Source organism: Anabrus simplex, chromosome 6 (assembly GCF_040414725.1).
Source record: "Anabrus simplex isolate iqAnaSimp1 chromosome 6, ASM4041472v1, whole genome shotgun sequence".
Lineage (NCBI taxonomy): Eukaryota > Metazoa > Arthropoda > Insecta > Orthoptera > Tettigoniidae > Anabrus > Anabrus simplex.
The window spans coordinates 79,299,321-79,314,388 of NC_090270.1; the positions used below are offsets into that span (position 1 = coordinate 79,299,321).

The following is a 15,068-nucleotide window of genomic DNA, read 5'->3' on the forward strand; positions in this document are numbered from 1 at the left end:
CAATATCACTACCGTCACTGTCGAAATCCACATTGCATCCGGGAGATAGTGGGTTCGAATCCCACTGTCGGCAGCCCTGAAGATGTTTTTCCGTGGTTTCCCATTTTCACACCAGGCAAATGCTGGGGCTGTACCTTAATGCCACGGCCGCTTCCTTCCCATTCCTAGGCCTTTCCCGCCCCATCGTCGCCACAAGACCTATCTGTGTCGGTGCGACGTAAAGAAAAAAGAAAGAAAGAAAGAGATCCACATCGGACTCAACCTCCTGTAAAAGTGTAAGGTTTCCTTCAGATGCATCTTACGTTCATACGCACCAGCCATCATTCAAACACGATGTTTACAACCGTGGCAAAAGAAGAACGTTTTCTTGCAGAGCTACTTGCAGAAAAAGTATAAACTACTTAGTTTAAAGTAGTGCGACAGGCTTCGGCAGCCGACACAATTCCTATCCTCGCCTCTGGATTCCATTCCTGACCCAGACGAATGACTGGAAACAGGCTCTGGATATATATATATTAGTTTAAAGTGTAACTAATAGATGGCAGAAGCATATAACACAGTTGTAAGACAGATCGAGTATATTCGACTGCAGCACTGGCGGCGCAACGTCCAGCTCGAGTATACTCGATCACAGCACTGGCAGGCCATTTCAGGCAGCTCGAGTACACTCAATTACAGCAGTGAAAAGGTTAATAGGACTATGGGGTGGGTATGTGGGGAAATTGGAGTGGGATTTGTAGATCCTAATGGGTGGGTGGGTGGGTGGGTGGGTGGGTGGGTGGGAGATAGGGATCTGTGCTTAGATGTTCTTCACTCGAACTGCTATGATACTATGAGTTGGTGGGGTTTGTTTAGGAGAGTTACAGGGAGGTACATTCGGGGAAACAAGCTGGACTAGGGACTGGTGATCATAGTATAGGGAGATGGAAGCCCAGTAATAAGATTGTTAGTGCTAACTGTAGAAAAATTGTAAAGAAAGGAATAGAATTAAGTAATTTAATAGGTATATATATTTACCAGATATTGTAATAGGAGTCAAATCATGGCTAATAATTGATATAATGGACAGGACGAGAGCAGTAGGAGGGTAAGTATTCATACTGGTGAAAGAGGAATTTATAATTTGCAAAAAAATACTTAACCGAGCTCGATAGCTGCAGTCGCTTAAGTGCGGCCAGTATCCAGTATACAGGAGATAGTGGGTTCGAATCCCACTGTTGGCAGCCCTGAAGATGGTTTTCCGTGGTTTCCCATTTTCACACCAGGTGAATGCTGGTGCTGTACCTTAATTCAGGCCACGGCCGTTTCCTTCCCAGTCCTAGCCCTTTCCTGTCCCATCGTCGCCATAAGACCTAATCTGTGTCGGTGCGACGTAAAGCCAATAGCAAAAAAAAGTTAAGGATGAGAAACATGAAATTCTAGGTGTAAGATTCATCTCTAAAGATAATAGACAACTCAATGTTTTTTTGGGGTATACAGACCTGGAAAGGGTGGCACCTACACTGATGCAGAATTATTTTATAATATAATTGGCTATGTGGAGTAGGACACAAAAATGAATATTATTATCAAAAAAGGCTTTCACGGCCGCAGATCTTAAAATCACAGGAATAGAACCAGCTTTTGGGTGGTTAGGCCGTGTACATTATGCAGAGTTTCGTCCAGACGTGCCATTTGGACTCATCAGCTGGAATGGCACGCCCCTCCAGGACTCTGCTTAGCAGTGGCAGACCAAACTGTGTGGCCCCGCCGTGTTAGCAAATCAAGTTTGCTAACCTGCTAAAGGAGATATTGTATCTCCAATGGGGGAGCATTTTTTAAACGGAGAAGTCATTTCTCCTTTAGCAGGTTAGCAAACTTGATTTGCTAACACGGTGGGGCCACACAGTTTGGTCTGCCACTGCTAAGCAGAGTCCTGGAGGGGCTGATGAGTCCAAATGGCACATCTGGACGAAACTCTGCATAATGCACACGGCCTAACCACCCAAAAGCTGGTTCTATTCCTGTGATTTTATGAATATTATTGTAATGGGTGATCTCAGTTTGGCAAATTTTAACTGGAAAGGTAATGAAAATGATAGAAGGTGATACCAATAAAAGGTAAACAAGTTAATCTGGGAAGGACTGGTGAACACAAAGTGACAAAATCAAATAGAAGGAGAAAAATATTCTAGACGTGTTGCAGATAAAACCAGATGAGCTCTACAGAGAAACTGACGTTATAGATGGTATAAATGATCATGAAGCAGGTATTGTTGTAATTAAAAATAAATGCGGTAGAAAGGAAGGTTGCAAAAATAGCACTCTAAAACCACATGGTTGAAGAGAGAGGCATGGGGGAGTTTTGAAAAAGTAGTTATGAAAATGGTTAAAAAAAAGCGTAAAAAGCTTATTGGATGGATTTTAAGCAATATTGTTAATGAGTGTTAAAATAGGTGAGTACCTCTAACAAGATGGTAAGGAATGGGAAAGGCCTACTATATTATAATAGAGAAATAGATTATGGAGGTGCAGGGTAGAAAGAAATAGAGTTGGTTGTAGACGTAAGCAGAGATTAAAGGAACTTACTAGAAAATTTAATTTAGCAAATATCTCAGCTAAGAATAACATAATTGGCAGTCATGTGAATTTTAAGAGAAATTGGAAAGGTTATGTATATGCACTTTAAGGCAAAAAAGATGCAGGAAGGAAATTCCAGGGATCATTAACACAAAAAGATGCAGGAAGGAAATTCCAGGGATCATTAACACGTGAGAGGTCGCACCCGTTTTAGAGCGCGGGAGGTCGCGCGAAGGCAAATTGCTCATGCTTAATATTCTAACGAGCTGCTATTTTCCTTTTGCAGTGAATGCTCTGATAAAAATATAAATATGTACCCTGTTTAACTGCCTTTCAACTAGTACTAACATAATTACCCAGTAACAAAATTTTCTCAATGTAAAAAATTAATGAAATGTTTTTGCAACATCTGGTAAAATTATGCGAGTTGTTAAAGAACGCGAGAGGTTGCGCGTGAGCAAATTGCCTCAACGTTTGCATTTGTACATTTCAATGAATGATTTGGTCACAATTCAAGATAAAACTACAGCACCACACTTCACTGAAAGCCACCATAAACCTCATGAACTTTACTTCAGAATCTTTCTTGGAAATGCAGTCATGTAAGAATACACTATGCGAGGGGTCGTTCGAAGGCAATTTGCCGCCGCAGATGCGAGATTGAAAGAAAACTTAAACTACTCCAGAACGCAGCAGGTAATACACTGACGATAATCAATGTCAGGCGGGAGAGAGGGAGGGGAGGGATGAAACGAGCGCCCTAGCCCTACAGCTGCTAGCAACGAAATTATTAACAAATATTTAAAAAGAGCAGCAAATTGCCGCAGGTGCAACGTCTCACGTGTTAAGGAACACGTGGAGTGTGTATGTGAGAACTTACAAAAGGCAAAATTATTGTTGGTAGTGTGTAAAGAGTTGGATATCAGGAAAATATCCGGATAGAGGAGGTTACAAGTACTGGTAAAGTACTGAAGAAATTTACCTATAATGATAAAGTTACAAAAAGATACAAAAGTGAAAGCTAAAATAGCAGCTGGAATCGATAAGATTTCTGGTGATTAACTAAGGGTAATGAGTTGGGATATAGTGCTCCATCTGAAATATTTATTTTGCATGGAGGAGCTATACCAAATGAATGGAGAGTTACTATAGTAGCCCCAGTGTCAAGGGAAAGGGTAATAAAGCAGATATTAGAGGCCAATCAGCTTGACCTGTGCTGCATATAAGCTCCGGCAAAGCTTTCTTTCTGATTATATTAGACATGTTGCTATTGATGCTTTCACGGCCCGTACTTATAGACATAATATAGGCTTTTGGGCTTATGCCGTGTCAAGAAAATAAGGTGAAATTCTTTACGTTTCACAGAGAACTGCGCTCTGCATCATCAGGAGAAAATCTTGACTGTCCACAAGAAAGGCTTCTTAAACAAAGAGCTTTTGAATTTAGACGTTATAATAGAAGTGGAAATGGTACGTTCATTCGTCACCAGATGGCTCCCCGGACGCGGTACAGCGCTAGCATTCGAAGTGGAAGCTGACGGAACCATCAGAATCAGTCTAAGAGGGTCACATAACATGTGTACGTAACATATGACATTGACACAAGCCTGGAATGAAACATCTGGCAATGAGGAACGTACGAATTTGGAAAACACAGAGACGAAATAACAGTAGTAAAGGGACAGGGAAGGTCACTACCTGTGAGCTTTGCTTGGTCATTTCTCTGGGATGCAGGGCTCTATGAATCTGCAAATCATGTCTATATCAGACATGTTTGCAATATTACTAACTGGTTTGATAGAAGGCAGTTCAGGTTTCAGAAAGGTTGTTTCGGTAGGAATCAACTTGTAAGATTCCAGCAAGATATAATAGGTATTTTAGATTCAGAAGGTCAGATAGACTGTACTGCTATTCATCTGTCCAAGGCTTTTGATAGTATAGATCAAGAGAAACTACTGACAAAAATTAAGGTTATTAGAATAGACAAAAGAATGAATGAGTGCTGAATTTCTATCAAATAGAACTCTAGAATTAGAGTAGGTGAAGCATTATCTGATCCTGCAACGATTAAGAGGGGGTCCCGCAGAGCAGTATTATTTTGGACCTTTATGTTTTCTTATGTATATAAATGATATGAGTAAAGAACTGGAATCACAGATAAGATTTTTTGCAGATAATGTTATACTGTATAGAATAGTAAACAAGTTCCAGATTTTGAGCAACTGCAAAAGGGCATCGACCCACGTTGTGAAACGGTCAGCAAACGAAGGTGTAATGGTAAACAGAATGAAAAGTCAGCTTGTAAGTTTCACCAAGAGGTAAAGTCCTCTCAGTTTTAATTACTGTGTTGATGGGGTGAAAGTACTTCGCAGGGATCACTGTAAGTGTGTAAGTATTAATATAAGGAAAGATCATCATTAGGGTAACCACACAAACGAGGATGCAAATAAAGGTTACAGATCTCTTCATATGGTTATGAGGGTATTAAAGGGTTGTAGTAAAGATATAAAGGAGAGTGTGTGTAAGTCTGTGATAAGACCCAAGCTAGAATATGGTTCCAGTGTATGGGATCCACACCAGTATTACTTGATACAAGAACTAGAAAAGATCCAAAGGGAAGCAGCATGATGTTGTTCTGGGTGATTTCCAACAAAAGAGTAGCTTTATGAAAATGTTGCAAACTTTGGGCTGGGAAGACTTGGGGAGAAAGGAGACAAGCTGCTTGACTAAGCAGGATGTTCTGAGTTGCCAGTGGGGAAATGGCATGGAATGACATCAGTAGGCAAATAAGCTCGTATGGAGCTTTTAAAGTTAGGAAAATTCATAATATGATGATAAAGTTGGAATGCAAGAGGACAAATTGGGGAAAATATTTGTTTATAGGAAGAGGAATTAGAGATTGGGAATAACTTATCAAAGGAAATATTCTATAAGTTTCTAACTTTTTGGAAATCATTTAAGATAAGGGTACATGAATAATTGATGGGGAATGTGCCACCTGGGCGACAGTCCTAAAGGCTGAATGACCAATAATGATTTATTTTCATTTCTTTTTAGAGTTGGTAGTTCCTACATACATCTTTCCACAGTAGCATGGGATGAAGTAAATCCAGGAGCTGAAGAGGGTTCTAGTGGAAACTTAGCTGTACATAGCTGCTGGGCGTTTTTAAATCACAGTCATATTTTTGACATGATTTGCTATCATTGCCATTATTTGATGGCCTGGTTGAATGTTTAATTCTTCTCTTTTTTAAGTTTTTTTATAAAAATTAAGATATTATTCTTGGTTGCTCACCAGGGTACTTCAAAAAGCAAGGTTTCAGCAAAGATATCAAACTATCAAGAAATGCTTATCAAGGATATATTAAGGATTATGAAGGAGCAACTCTGATGCATTGTGAGTTGAATCCAAGGATCGTATACACTGAGTTCTCAGCTGTTGTGAGAAAGCAGAAGGAAGTGAGTATTATCTGTGTATGAAATATGTATATTTACTGTATTTCATCACTTAATTGTCACCATTGTATAACATTTGCACCCTTGTTTATAAACGAACGGGTCAGGACTAAAAAATTTCACAACATAGTCGTCCCATGGATATTTTTGTTTATAACAATCAAGAATTATTTAAAAATCTGAGGTAGACCTGTATGTGTTTAAAGTAGATTTGTTTCTAATACCTGTAAGCAATTATAGACCGAAACAACATTTCCTCCTTCACCGAGCTCAATAGCTGCAGTTGCTTAAGTACGGCCAGTATTTGGGAGATAGTGGGTTCAAACCCCACTGTTGGCAGCCCTGAAGATGGTTTTCCGTGGTTTCCCATTTTCACACCAGGCAAATGTTGGGGCTGTACTTTAATTAAGGCCACAGCCACTTCCTTCCAACTCCTAGGCCTCTTCTATCCCATCATCGCCATAAGACCTATCTGTGTCGGTGATACGTAAAGCCACCAGCAAAAAAAAAAAAAAAAAAAAGAGCCATTCCGTTTACCAACCAGATACAAGACTACATGGATGCACCCACGTTCAAAACACTGGCACCTCATTGATTATGTCATAACTTGACAACGCAACAAAAAAGACGCCCTCATCACAAAGACAGCTAGAAACATCGATGACTTGGGCGGATCATAGACTTCTTATCAGCAGACTCAGAATTTTGGTGCGCCAGATACCACATACTTGTTTCACAAACCCTTCAAGGAAGAAATTTAATACTTCTGAACTTCTAAAAGAAACTTTCGCTAAAGAATTCCAAAATGCCGTAACAGAGCAACTGACTTCCAATCCAATCAATACCAAGGATATAGAGCTAGAATGGGCTACACTTCAAACAGAGCAACTGACTTCCAATCCAATCAATACCAAGGATATAGAGCTAGAATGGGTTACACTTCAAACTATCATCAAAGATTCAGCAGAAAAGACAGTTGGCTACGAGAAAAGGAAGAGAAATGAGTGGTTTGATGATAATAATGAAAACATTCTGAAACTAATTAGTAAAAAAAAAAAGGGAAGCCTACTTATCCCTTCCATAAGACCCTTCCTCTGTAGTGAAGAAAGCACATTTCCAAGAGTCTAAGATGAAATATCAGGTTGATATAAAACAGATGAAAAACGAATGGTGGCAGCAGAAATGGAACATTATGATAATAAAACGCATTTCCTCCACACATTTAGATTTACAGTAAAACCTCGTTAAGACGTTTCTGCAGGGGACAAGGAAAAAGAATGTGTTAAGCGAGGAAACGTACTACTGAATATATGAATAAAAACTATCCAACGGGGATATAGGAACACTAGATATGATTTTTTCCGACATGGCATTTTACGTCGTATATCCGTGGGTACAGTGAAAATTATATCTACAATTTCTAAAGTGAGAGGAAAGTATTAAAAGGTGTGAAAAAAACATGAGAGAACAAATATGACAACTTTTTCTGGTGGCGCTTATAAAATAACAAGTGTACTGAAAGTGTAATAAACACCAGACAACACACGTGAAAACATGTGCACCAGGGCCAATAAAAATATTGGAAGTATTATTGCTGATCACACTCTTTCTAAAACAAATTTTAGTAGAAGCCTTTTATTTTGGAGCAGTGGGTTATTAAGCATTATTTTCTGGTCACACTCTTTTCACAATGAATATTGGAGGTTCACTCGACCGTGTGCGACCAGGAGGAATGACTTTGGCCGCCATTTTGAAGTCGACAGAACTTCAACAAACTTAAGTGATCGAGACGAAACTCAAAGGTGCGAGTTCAATATTCGCGACCTCTGCGCGCTTAGAGATGAGGACGCCAGTCCACTTTCTGACGGATTTTAATTTTGTGTTCATTAGTAAGTAATTTCACGACTTCGTCCATATCCAATAACTATGCTATTACAAGACAAATATGCACCATGCTAGTCATTTTCACACAGTTATGTTCCTAATCCAGATATAGGCTACCGTATCACACGACAAATATTCGCTACACTTCACTGTAGCACTCAACACAAAATAAATTTCTAACTTCTGAATGGAATGCAAAATACACGCACAAACAGGCTCACAATTTTTTCAGCAATCTCGCTGTTAACCGGCAAGCAAAACTGAACTTTCCTGAGGCTAATGGCTTGCTCCTGAAGGTGCAACTTATCCTGTGAAGTTCAGGAACGCAAGGCATTTTCTCGTAATCATGCAGCTGTGGCGACGGCTATTACCCGAGTTGGAAATCATGTTTCTTTCATGAGGGATGACAAATAACATTTTCAGGGCTAGGAAAAATGTGATCATATTAAGTGGTAATAGCAATAATTTATGACATGATATGCGAGTTATTTTCATATAGATTTAAAACCATGAGAATCGAGACTTCGAATTTGCGACATGCTAAGCGGGAAAATGTGTTAATGAGAAACGCACTAGGCACTTGATAACATACCTAACCTAAACAATGCGGTCTCTCTTCTCTCAATTACAGCAGTTTTGGTAAGTCATAATGTGATAAATGTAGAGAACAAGCATGAAATATACTTTAAATAAAGGTCCGGCTTTCAGTAGTCGCAGTTATCCAAAGAATGCGTCCAGTCGCCATGTATTTACATTCAGAAGTACAACTCATAATATTTGCTGGCAATTAGCTGGAATGCTGGGGCTGTACCTTAATTAAGGCCACGGCCGCTTCCTTCCAACTCCTAGGCCTTTCCTATCCCATCGTCGCCATAAGACCTATCTGTGTCGGTGCGACGTAAAGCTCCTAGCAAAAAAAAAAAAAGGCAATTAGCTGGTGGATTGGCATGCTTTTTACAGCACGGCTTTATTCGGAATGACTGGTTTCTGCTACACATACACCTACTGGGAAAATACAGAGACCATCTGTAGAAACCATTTGCAAATTAATTCTCACTGGTTTGGATTCTATAATCTGGAACAAAACTATTTTTAAATATTTCAAAAAGACCGCGGTCTCTAATGCTCTCAATGACAGTAAACATTACGTCATTTGGGATGACGACAATGCCTGTAGCAGGGGAGTTGGCGGCACAAGACGACAGTACTTCAATTGAAAGCAGTGATTATTGTGTGATAAACCTACTGTTCAACTGACCGAGGCATATGACTTTCTTTTGTATTAATATTGCATAGTGCGATAAATAAAACTGTATGTCCAACCCTTACCCCTTTTCTCTGCAGGGTCAAGTATGAACAGAGATGAATCTTCGTAGCAAGTTTTTACGACCGGATGCCTTTCCTGATGTCAAACTCATCAGAGGAGTTAATGAGATGAAACAAATGACTTGATATAAGAGTAAATTAAACTGATTATATTTACAGTATATGTAGACCAAAAAGTCATGTGTTCACCATTTAATGTTTAATTTATTTTTTAAATTTAGAAATTCTGCCAACCAACGTAAGTGGCCAGTATGAATCAGAATACAGTCGTAATTTGTTAAAGAATAGTGTAAAATACATACATGTACAATTAATAGTTCTTTATGCCCAGAAGTCACTGTACGAAATGTCCAGCTCCATGGCTAAATTGTTAGCGTGCTGGCCTTTGGCCGCCGGGGTCCCGGGTTCAATTCCCGGCAGGGTTGGGAATTTTAACCATAATTGGTTAATTTCACTGACACGGGGGCTGGGTGTATGTGTCGTCTTCATCCTCATTTCATCCTCATCACGACGCGCAGGTTGCGTACGGGTGTCAAATCACAAGACCTGCATCTGGCGAGCCGAACTTGTCCTTGGACACTCCCAGCACTAAAAGCCATACGCCATTTCATTTTACTGTACGAAATGGGAGGCAATCGCATATTGGACCCCTCCTTACCTTTTGCGGCTATAAAAGTGGGAAATAGGGGTCTAATACATGAGGAAATATGGTAATTATTTCAGGCTATCAATATTAAGTACAGAAATCGATCAGTCAAAGCTTTATTGATCGATATGTTTAGTTTCCCTGCATTTGGTCGCCATCTGTTGGCAATACAAGGAACTGTTTTAGCCAGTGTTCTGAAACTTCCATGGATTTGGTTGGCGCTTTCTCGCACACTCTCCTGTCATATGGGAGCTGGTCACTGAAAGTTGATGCATCCCGTTGTTACCATTATAATTTATTCTTACATAATATTCACATCGTATAGTTTCTTGTTATAAAAAAAAGCGTATGCATTGATTATATGATTAAATACAGTATTTAATTGTAAGTAATGAAAGGGATTAACAAATATCAGTTATAAAGTGGAAGGTCTACATTCTCCCTTCACCAGTGGGGCTTCAGGGACTCTCCAGCGTGTGATTGTGGTGCTTTGGTCCAGACCATGCATCATATAATGGACGATTGCCCTCTGCGTGCTTATGTTGGAGACCGGAAAGACTTTGCTGATGTCTCATTATCCCTAGTGCAGTGGATAAATAATTTAGATATCCATGTGTAATTGTTCCCTACTTAGTACCATGTATTCTTTGCAGGTTTTTCTTTTGCATAATATTGTATATACTTGTCAATTATGTAAATTCCATACGCTTAATAATAATAATAATAATAATAATAATAATAATAATAATAATAATAAGTCATATAGTAGAAAAATAATATAATAGAGAAATAGAAATATGAAAAGGAGCGCTTGTATTAGGACAGAATAACAGGTCAGTGACTGACAAATAAGTGTCAAATCAAGTTTAATAATAGAGAGATTGGTTTATGAAAAGGAAATCATTAGTAGGATAGTGTTTATCCTACTAAATGAGTATCAAAATTTAATATAATAATTTAACCAAAATCAAAAATGTTTTATAGCCATTCTGATTGAGCATACATGACAGTAGGTAGGTAATTTGATTCATGTGGTGGGGATGTGTTTTTGTGATCAAAAAAACCAGTTGAAAAGGAGATGCTGCAGGTGCAAAGCTGTCAGACTTCAGTAAGGAAAAAATCATGGGGTTCGACCTTAGTGGATTGTCCAGCAGGGCATAAGCCACAAAGTTAAACAGGCTCAAATCACCTGGGGCATTTGTCCTGCATGCATGTAAGGTGCATGTCCATTCTGATAGTGGCAAACATTCTGGACAACCAAAAATTGTGACCAGCAGAGATGGCAGAACTCGTGAAACATGACATTGTTAAAAACAGGGCACAGTTGATGGATCACCAGTTTCATGCAGCAGCAGGGGTATCTGTTTCCTCACATTGGAACACTGCAGAGGCCCACCATCTTTGATATTCCAGAAGACAGCAACACATAAACTACATTAATCTCATTACTCTGAAAATCAGAAGTTTAATAGGCTGCCTTGTCATTACTAGACACACTTAAACAAAACACTTTGTTTATTACATTTATTACATCATTACTCATACATAATTTGAGAAAATAGTCCATTCTCTTCCTCAGCGAAAATAATTCCTTAAAAACATTGACTTGATTAAAGTCACATATTATATTAAAATTTAAAAAGTTACAATTATTGTAAGACTGTTGTTATGATTAAAAACTGTCTCGGTCCTATTACAGGATTTTTTTGTTTGTTTGTTTGTTTGTTTGTTTGGTTGGTTGGTTGGTTGGTTTTTGTTGTTTTTTGTGGGTTTTTTGTTTTAAAGAAGGAAGCCATACTTTTCAGTGTCGATTCAGTTTAAATGTTAAAAGCTTTCCAGTGTGCCGAACACACAATTATCAGTATAAATATTACACTATAACATATCCGTAAAAAACACATTATTAAACAAGGAATAAAATAAAGAATGAAATGTCAGATTCTATGAAGTCATATTCAGTATTTGGAAATATTCATGTGTATTTCTGTCCAAACATCTATAAATTTGAAATTTGGAATTTTTCTTAATGAAGCCCTGCTTTGTCAACATTCCAGCATACAATGCGATGCATTTGAAAAACCGATGCTCTTTCATTGGCTCAAATCAAAATGGCTGTCAATCCGCTGTCCCTCCATTACGTCGCCACCCATCCTGGTCAGGTCAGTGATATGCTGCACTTCCCTTTTAAGTGCTTTACCCTTAGGGTTCCCTTAGTATCATCATTTTTATTGCTATCTGTACTATTATTTCTCGTGTTTTATTCTTTTAAAACTACATTAGGGTTCTTAATGAGCATTAATGGTCTGCCTAGCATTTATCTTTAAAAGTAACATCTTACACGAATTAAGAAATTACAAGAATTAGGCTGCAAGCGTGTCAATTTTGATGATCCATTTTGCTCTACCAGATAGCAGAGTAAACTGCATTTCCATTGGGTGATCTGTGGTTGACTTCTTAATTAATTTTTTTGGATAAATACCAAACATGTCCTCTGATATCTTTTTCATGCCAACATTGTACAACAGAGAGTGTCAAATAGACTTCATTCCGCCCTTCTAAAATCTGATTGCTTTCGCCAGGCTTGAATCTGTTATCGTGGGATCCAGAGGCTCACACACTACCACTGATCCTCAGATGGAGCTCAGTTCCAAGATTCAGTGCCAGGTGCCATGTTGTTGCAGCTATTATTTGGTGGTATGCAGAGACCAATGCTCGCTGATTGGGCTGCTTGCACAGATTTCTGATTTTTCTTTTTGTTATAACGTATGGCTTTTAGTGCCAGTAGTTTCTGAGGATACGTTCAGTTTGCCAATTCTGTAACTGCTTTTCTGGTGCACCCGATGGGGGTGTGGTGAATGTACCGATTTATGAAGGTGTTATCTATGAGTTTGTGTAATTGCATGGGGTAGGAAAGGGTGTGGCATTGAGAAAGGTATCATCTCATCATTTCCCTGCAGTTGAAATGGGAAAACTGTTTAAAACTATTTCAAGCATGGCTGATGGGACATTCAAACCCACTTGTCTTCCAAGTAAAGAGCTAGCAACCATAACAAGCTGTACCTTGACTCAATGACCTATGATTTTTGGTATTTGTGATCTTAATCTCATACTGAATCGATTTAGCCAAATTTGACGAGAAGAAGCAATATAATGATAGGCACATCTTTATACACCCAAGACATGTTCAGTTGATTTCTTAGTGTAGGCAGTAAGAATGGTAGGGGTAAACTAAGATATGGATACGATAAGCAGATAAGAGCAGATGTAGAATGATAGTACCGGCGAGCTGGCCGGGCGGTTAGAGACGCGCAACTGTGAGCTTGCATCCGGGAGATAGTGGGTTCGAAACCCACTGTCGACAGCCCTGAAGATGGTTTTCCTTGGTTTCCCATTTTCACACCAGGCCACGGCCGCCTCCTTCCAACTCCTAGGCCTTCCTATCCGATCGTCACCATAAGACATGTCTGTTTCGGTGCGATGTAAAGCCACTAGCAAAAAAAAAAAAGGGTTGTAGTAGTTACATAGAATTGAAAAGGTTAGCACAAGATAGGGTGGTATGGAGAGCTGCATAAAACCAGTCTATAGACTTATGACTCAAACACACAATCTCATCAAACTCTTCGGGACAAATTCATGAGGTCTCGGGAAACATAGCCGACTTCTGTTGCTCAGCTGTCGATGAGATGTTGCAAGAGGATAGGTAGATTTTAATGGTTTCCAGCACAATCTCGTTAAGAGTGGCTGCTAGGTTGACTGCTGTAATAGCAGTAGGAGGTAGTTACACAAGGTTCTGATGGAGCAAAGACCTCTAAAGAAACATTTTAGACACATGCTGTACTTATTGGTAGATAGTGTACGTTAGCAATAACAAAATTCCATCTTAAGCATTTGAAATTATTAGTATGTCAGGGTGACATCCGAATGAGTGTTGAAGTCTGCTCTCGTGATGATGCTAGGAAGCAGAAACAAGCTTGACAAGGGCTGGGAAGAAACAAATAGAAGGATAGGGATTGATAAGGAGAGAGCCAATGTATTTAAGGACGGCAGTGTATGAAGATGTGGAGATTACCCATACCCTTTGTATTTTCTTTCTCTTTCCCCCTCTTTCACACTTACTTGTCACTGTGTTTTTTCTTTCAGTGGTCTTATCTTTCTATATATGATTTACACCTGTTTGTTCCTTTCCATTACTTAATCTGCAATCCATTTACTTCTGTGTGACCCACCTTCATAGTGAAACATACTGATACGTCTTTTCATGATTGGACTCCCTTGTTCGTAAATTGTTTTATGTCCTCGTTTTGAAGTAAAACCACTTTTCACTTACTAGAACTTTTCCCATACCCTGTTTCTTTGCAGCATGAACACATTCTCTGAGTTTGTTAAAGGACATGTCCTTCACATCCATGAGTAGTAAATCCTTCTCGTTATCTCTTATTCCATTCTCAGCTTATTAAATTTAGTTACTTGTGATTTCTCAATGGTAACATTATTTTTTGGTTATTCTATTTAGATTGTCAAGAAATTGATTGAGATGCGTCAGCAAGAAGTCCAGAAAGTCCATCCTGGTCTTACGTGTTTTCGTGAGGGTGTTCGAGGTATTCCTGTGGAAAGTATTCCTGGCATCAGAGAAACAGGATGGAGGCCAGTGGCTAGAGCAACTCGTGTATCAAGGGTCACAGAAGAGTGTGCAGATAGTGACACCCTGTACACTACTCTCAAGAATGTCCTTAACACAGTGAGTATTCATTTTAGAGTGGGAAGCTCCACAATGTACGACTTATGAAAAAGAGGGAAAACTAATGTAAGGTGTGTAATGTAAAATCAAAATGTGAAAAGGGTGCCTCAGTAAAAGTGTACAAAAGTCAGACATGAAATAGGGATGTTCTGCTGAATATTTTGAGATACGAAACCTTGAGTTAACTTTCCTGGTGGCTGTGGTTGTAAAGGCATCAAGCTTTCATGGTCTGACACCATGGTTAGCCAGTTCGAGTCCTGTTGATCGAAAAAATTTGTCATCAGAATGTTGGCCGGCAGGATGGGAGAGGTTGGTATACAATTTCTAGTCACTAAATTGCATACCAAAAGCCTGGATTCAATTCTGCAGTGTTCATATGGAGTGAGGGCATACTACGCTGTTGATGGTAATTTGTCCGTCGGATGGAGACGTTAAGCCTTGAGTATACCCCTTGGTGCTA

The 15,068-nt window shown here is 39.1% G+C and overlaps 1 protein-coding gene across 4 annotated transcripts in view; it reads left to right on the forward strand.

The window, feature by feature from the left end:
- Positions 1–15,068, forward strand: part of Gcn5 (Gcn5 acetyltransferase) — a 122,567-nt gene that overhangs the window by 90,051 nt on the left and 17,448 nt on the right. For 3 of the 4 annotated variants that reach the window (XM_068228053.1, XM_067149040.2, XM_067149041.2), the window contains 2 exons: positions 5,857–6,017; positions 14,384–14,608. In XM_068228053.1, coding sequence (XP_068084154.1) covers positions 5,857–6,017; positions 14,384–14,608 — 386 coding nt within the window. Of the gene's footprint in view, positions 1–3,924; positions 4,317–5,856; positions 6,018–14,383; positions 14,609–15,068 lie in introns of those variants that run through there. The other variant, XM_067149043.2, reaches the window with a different exon arrangement.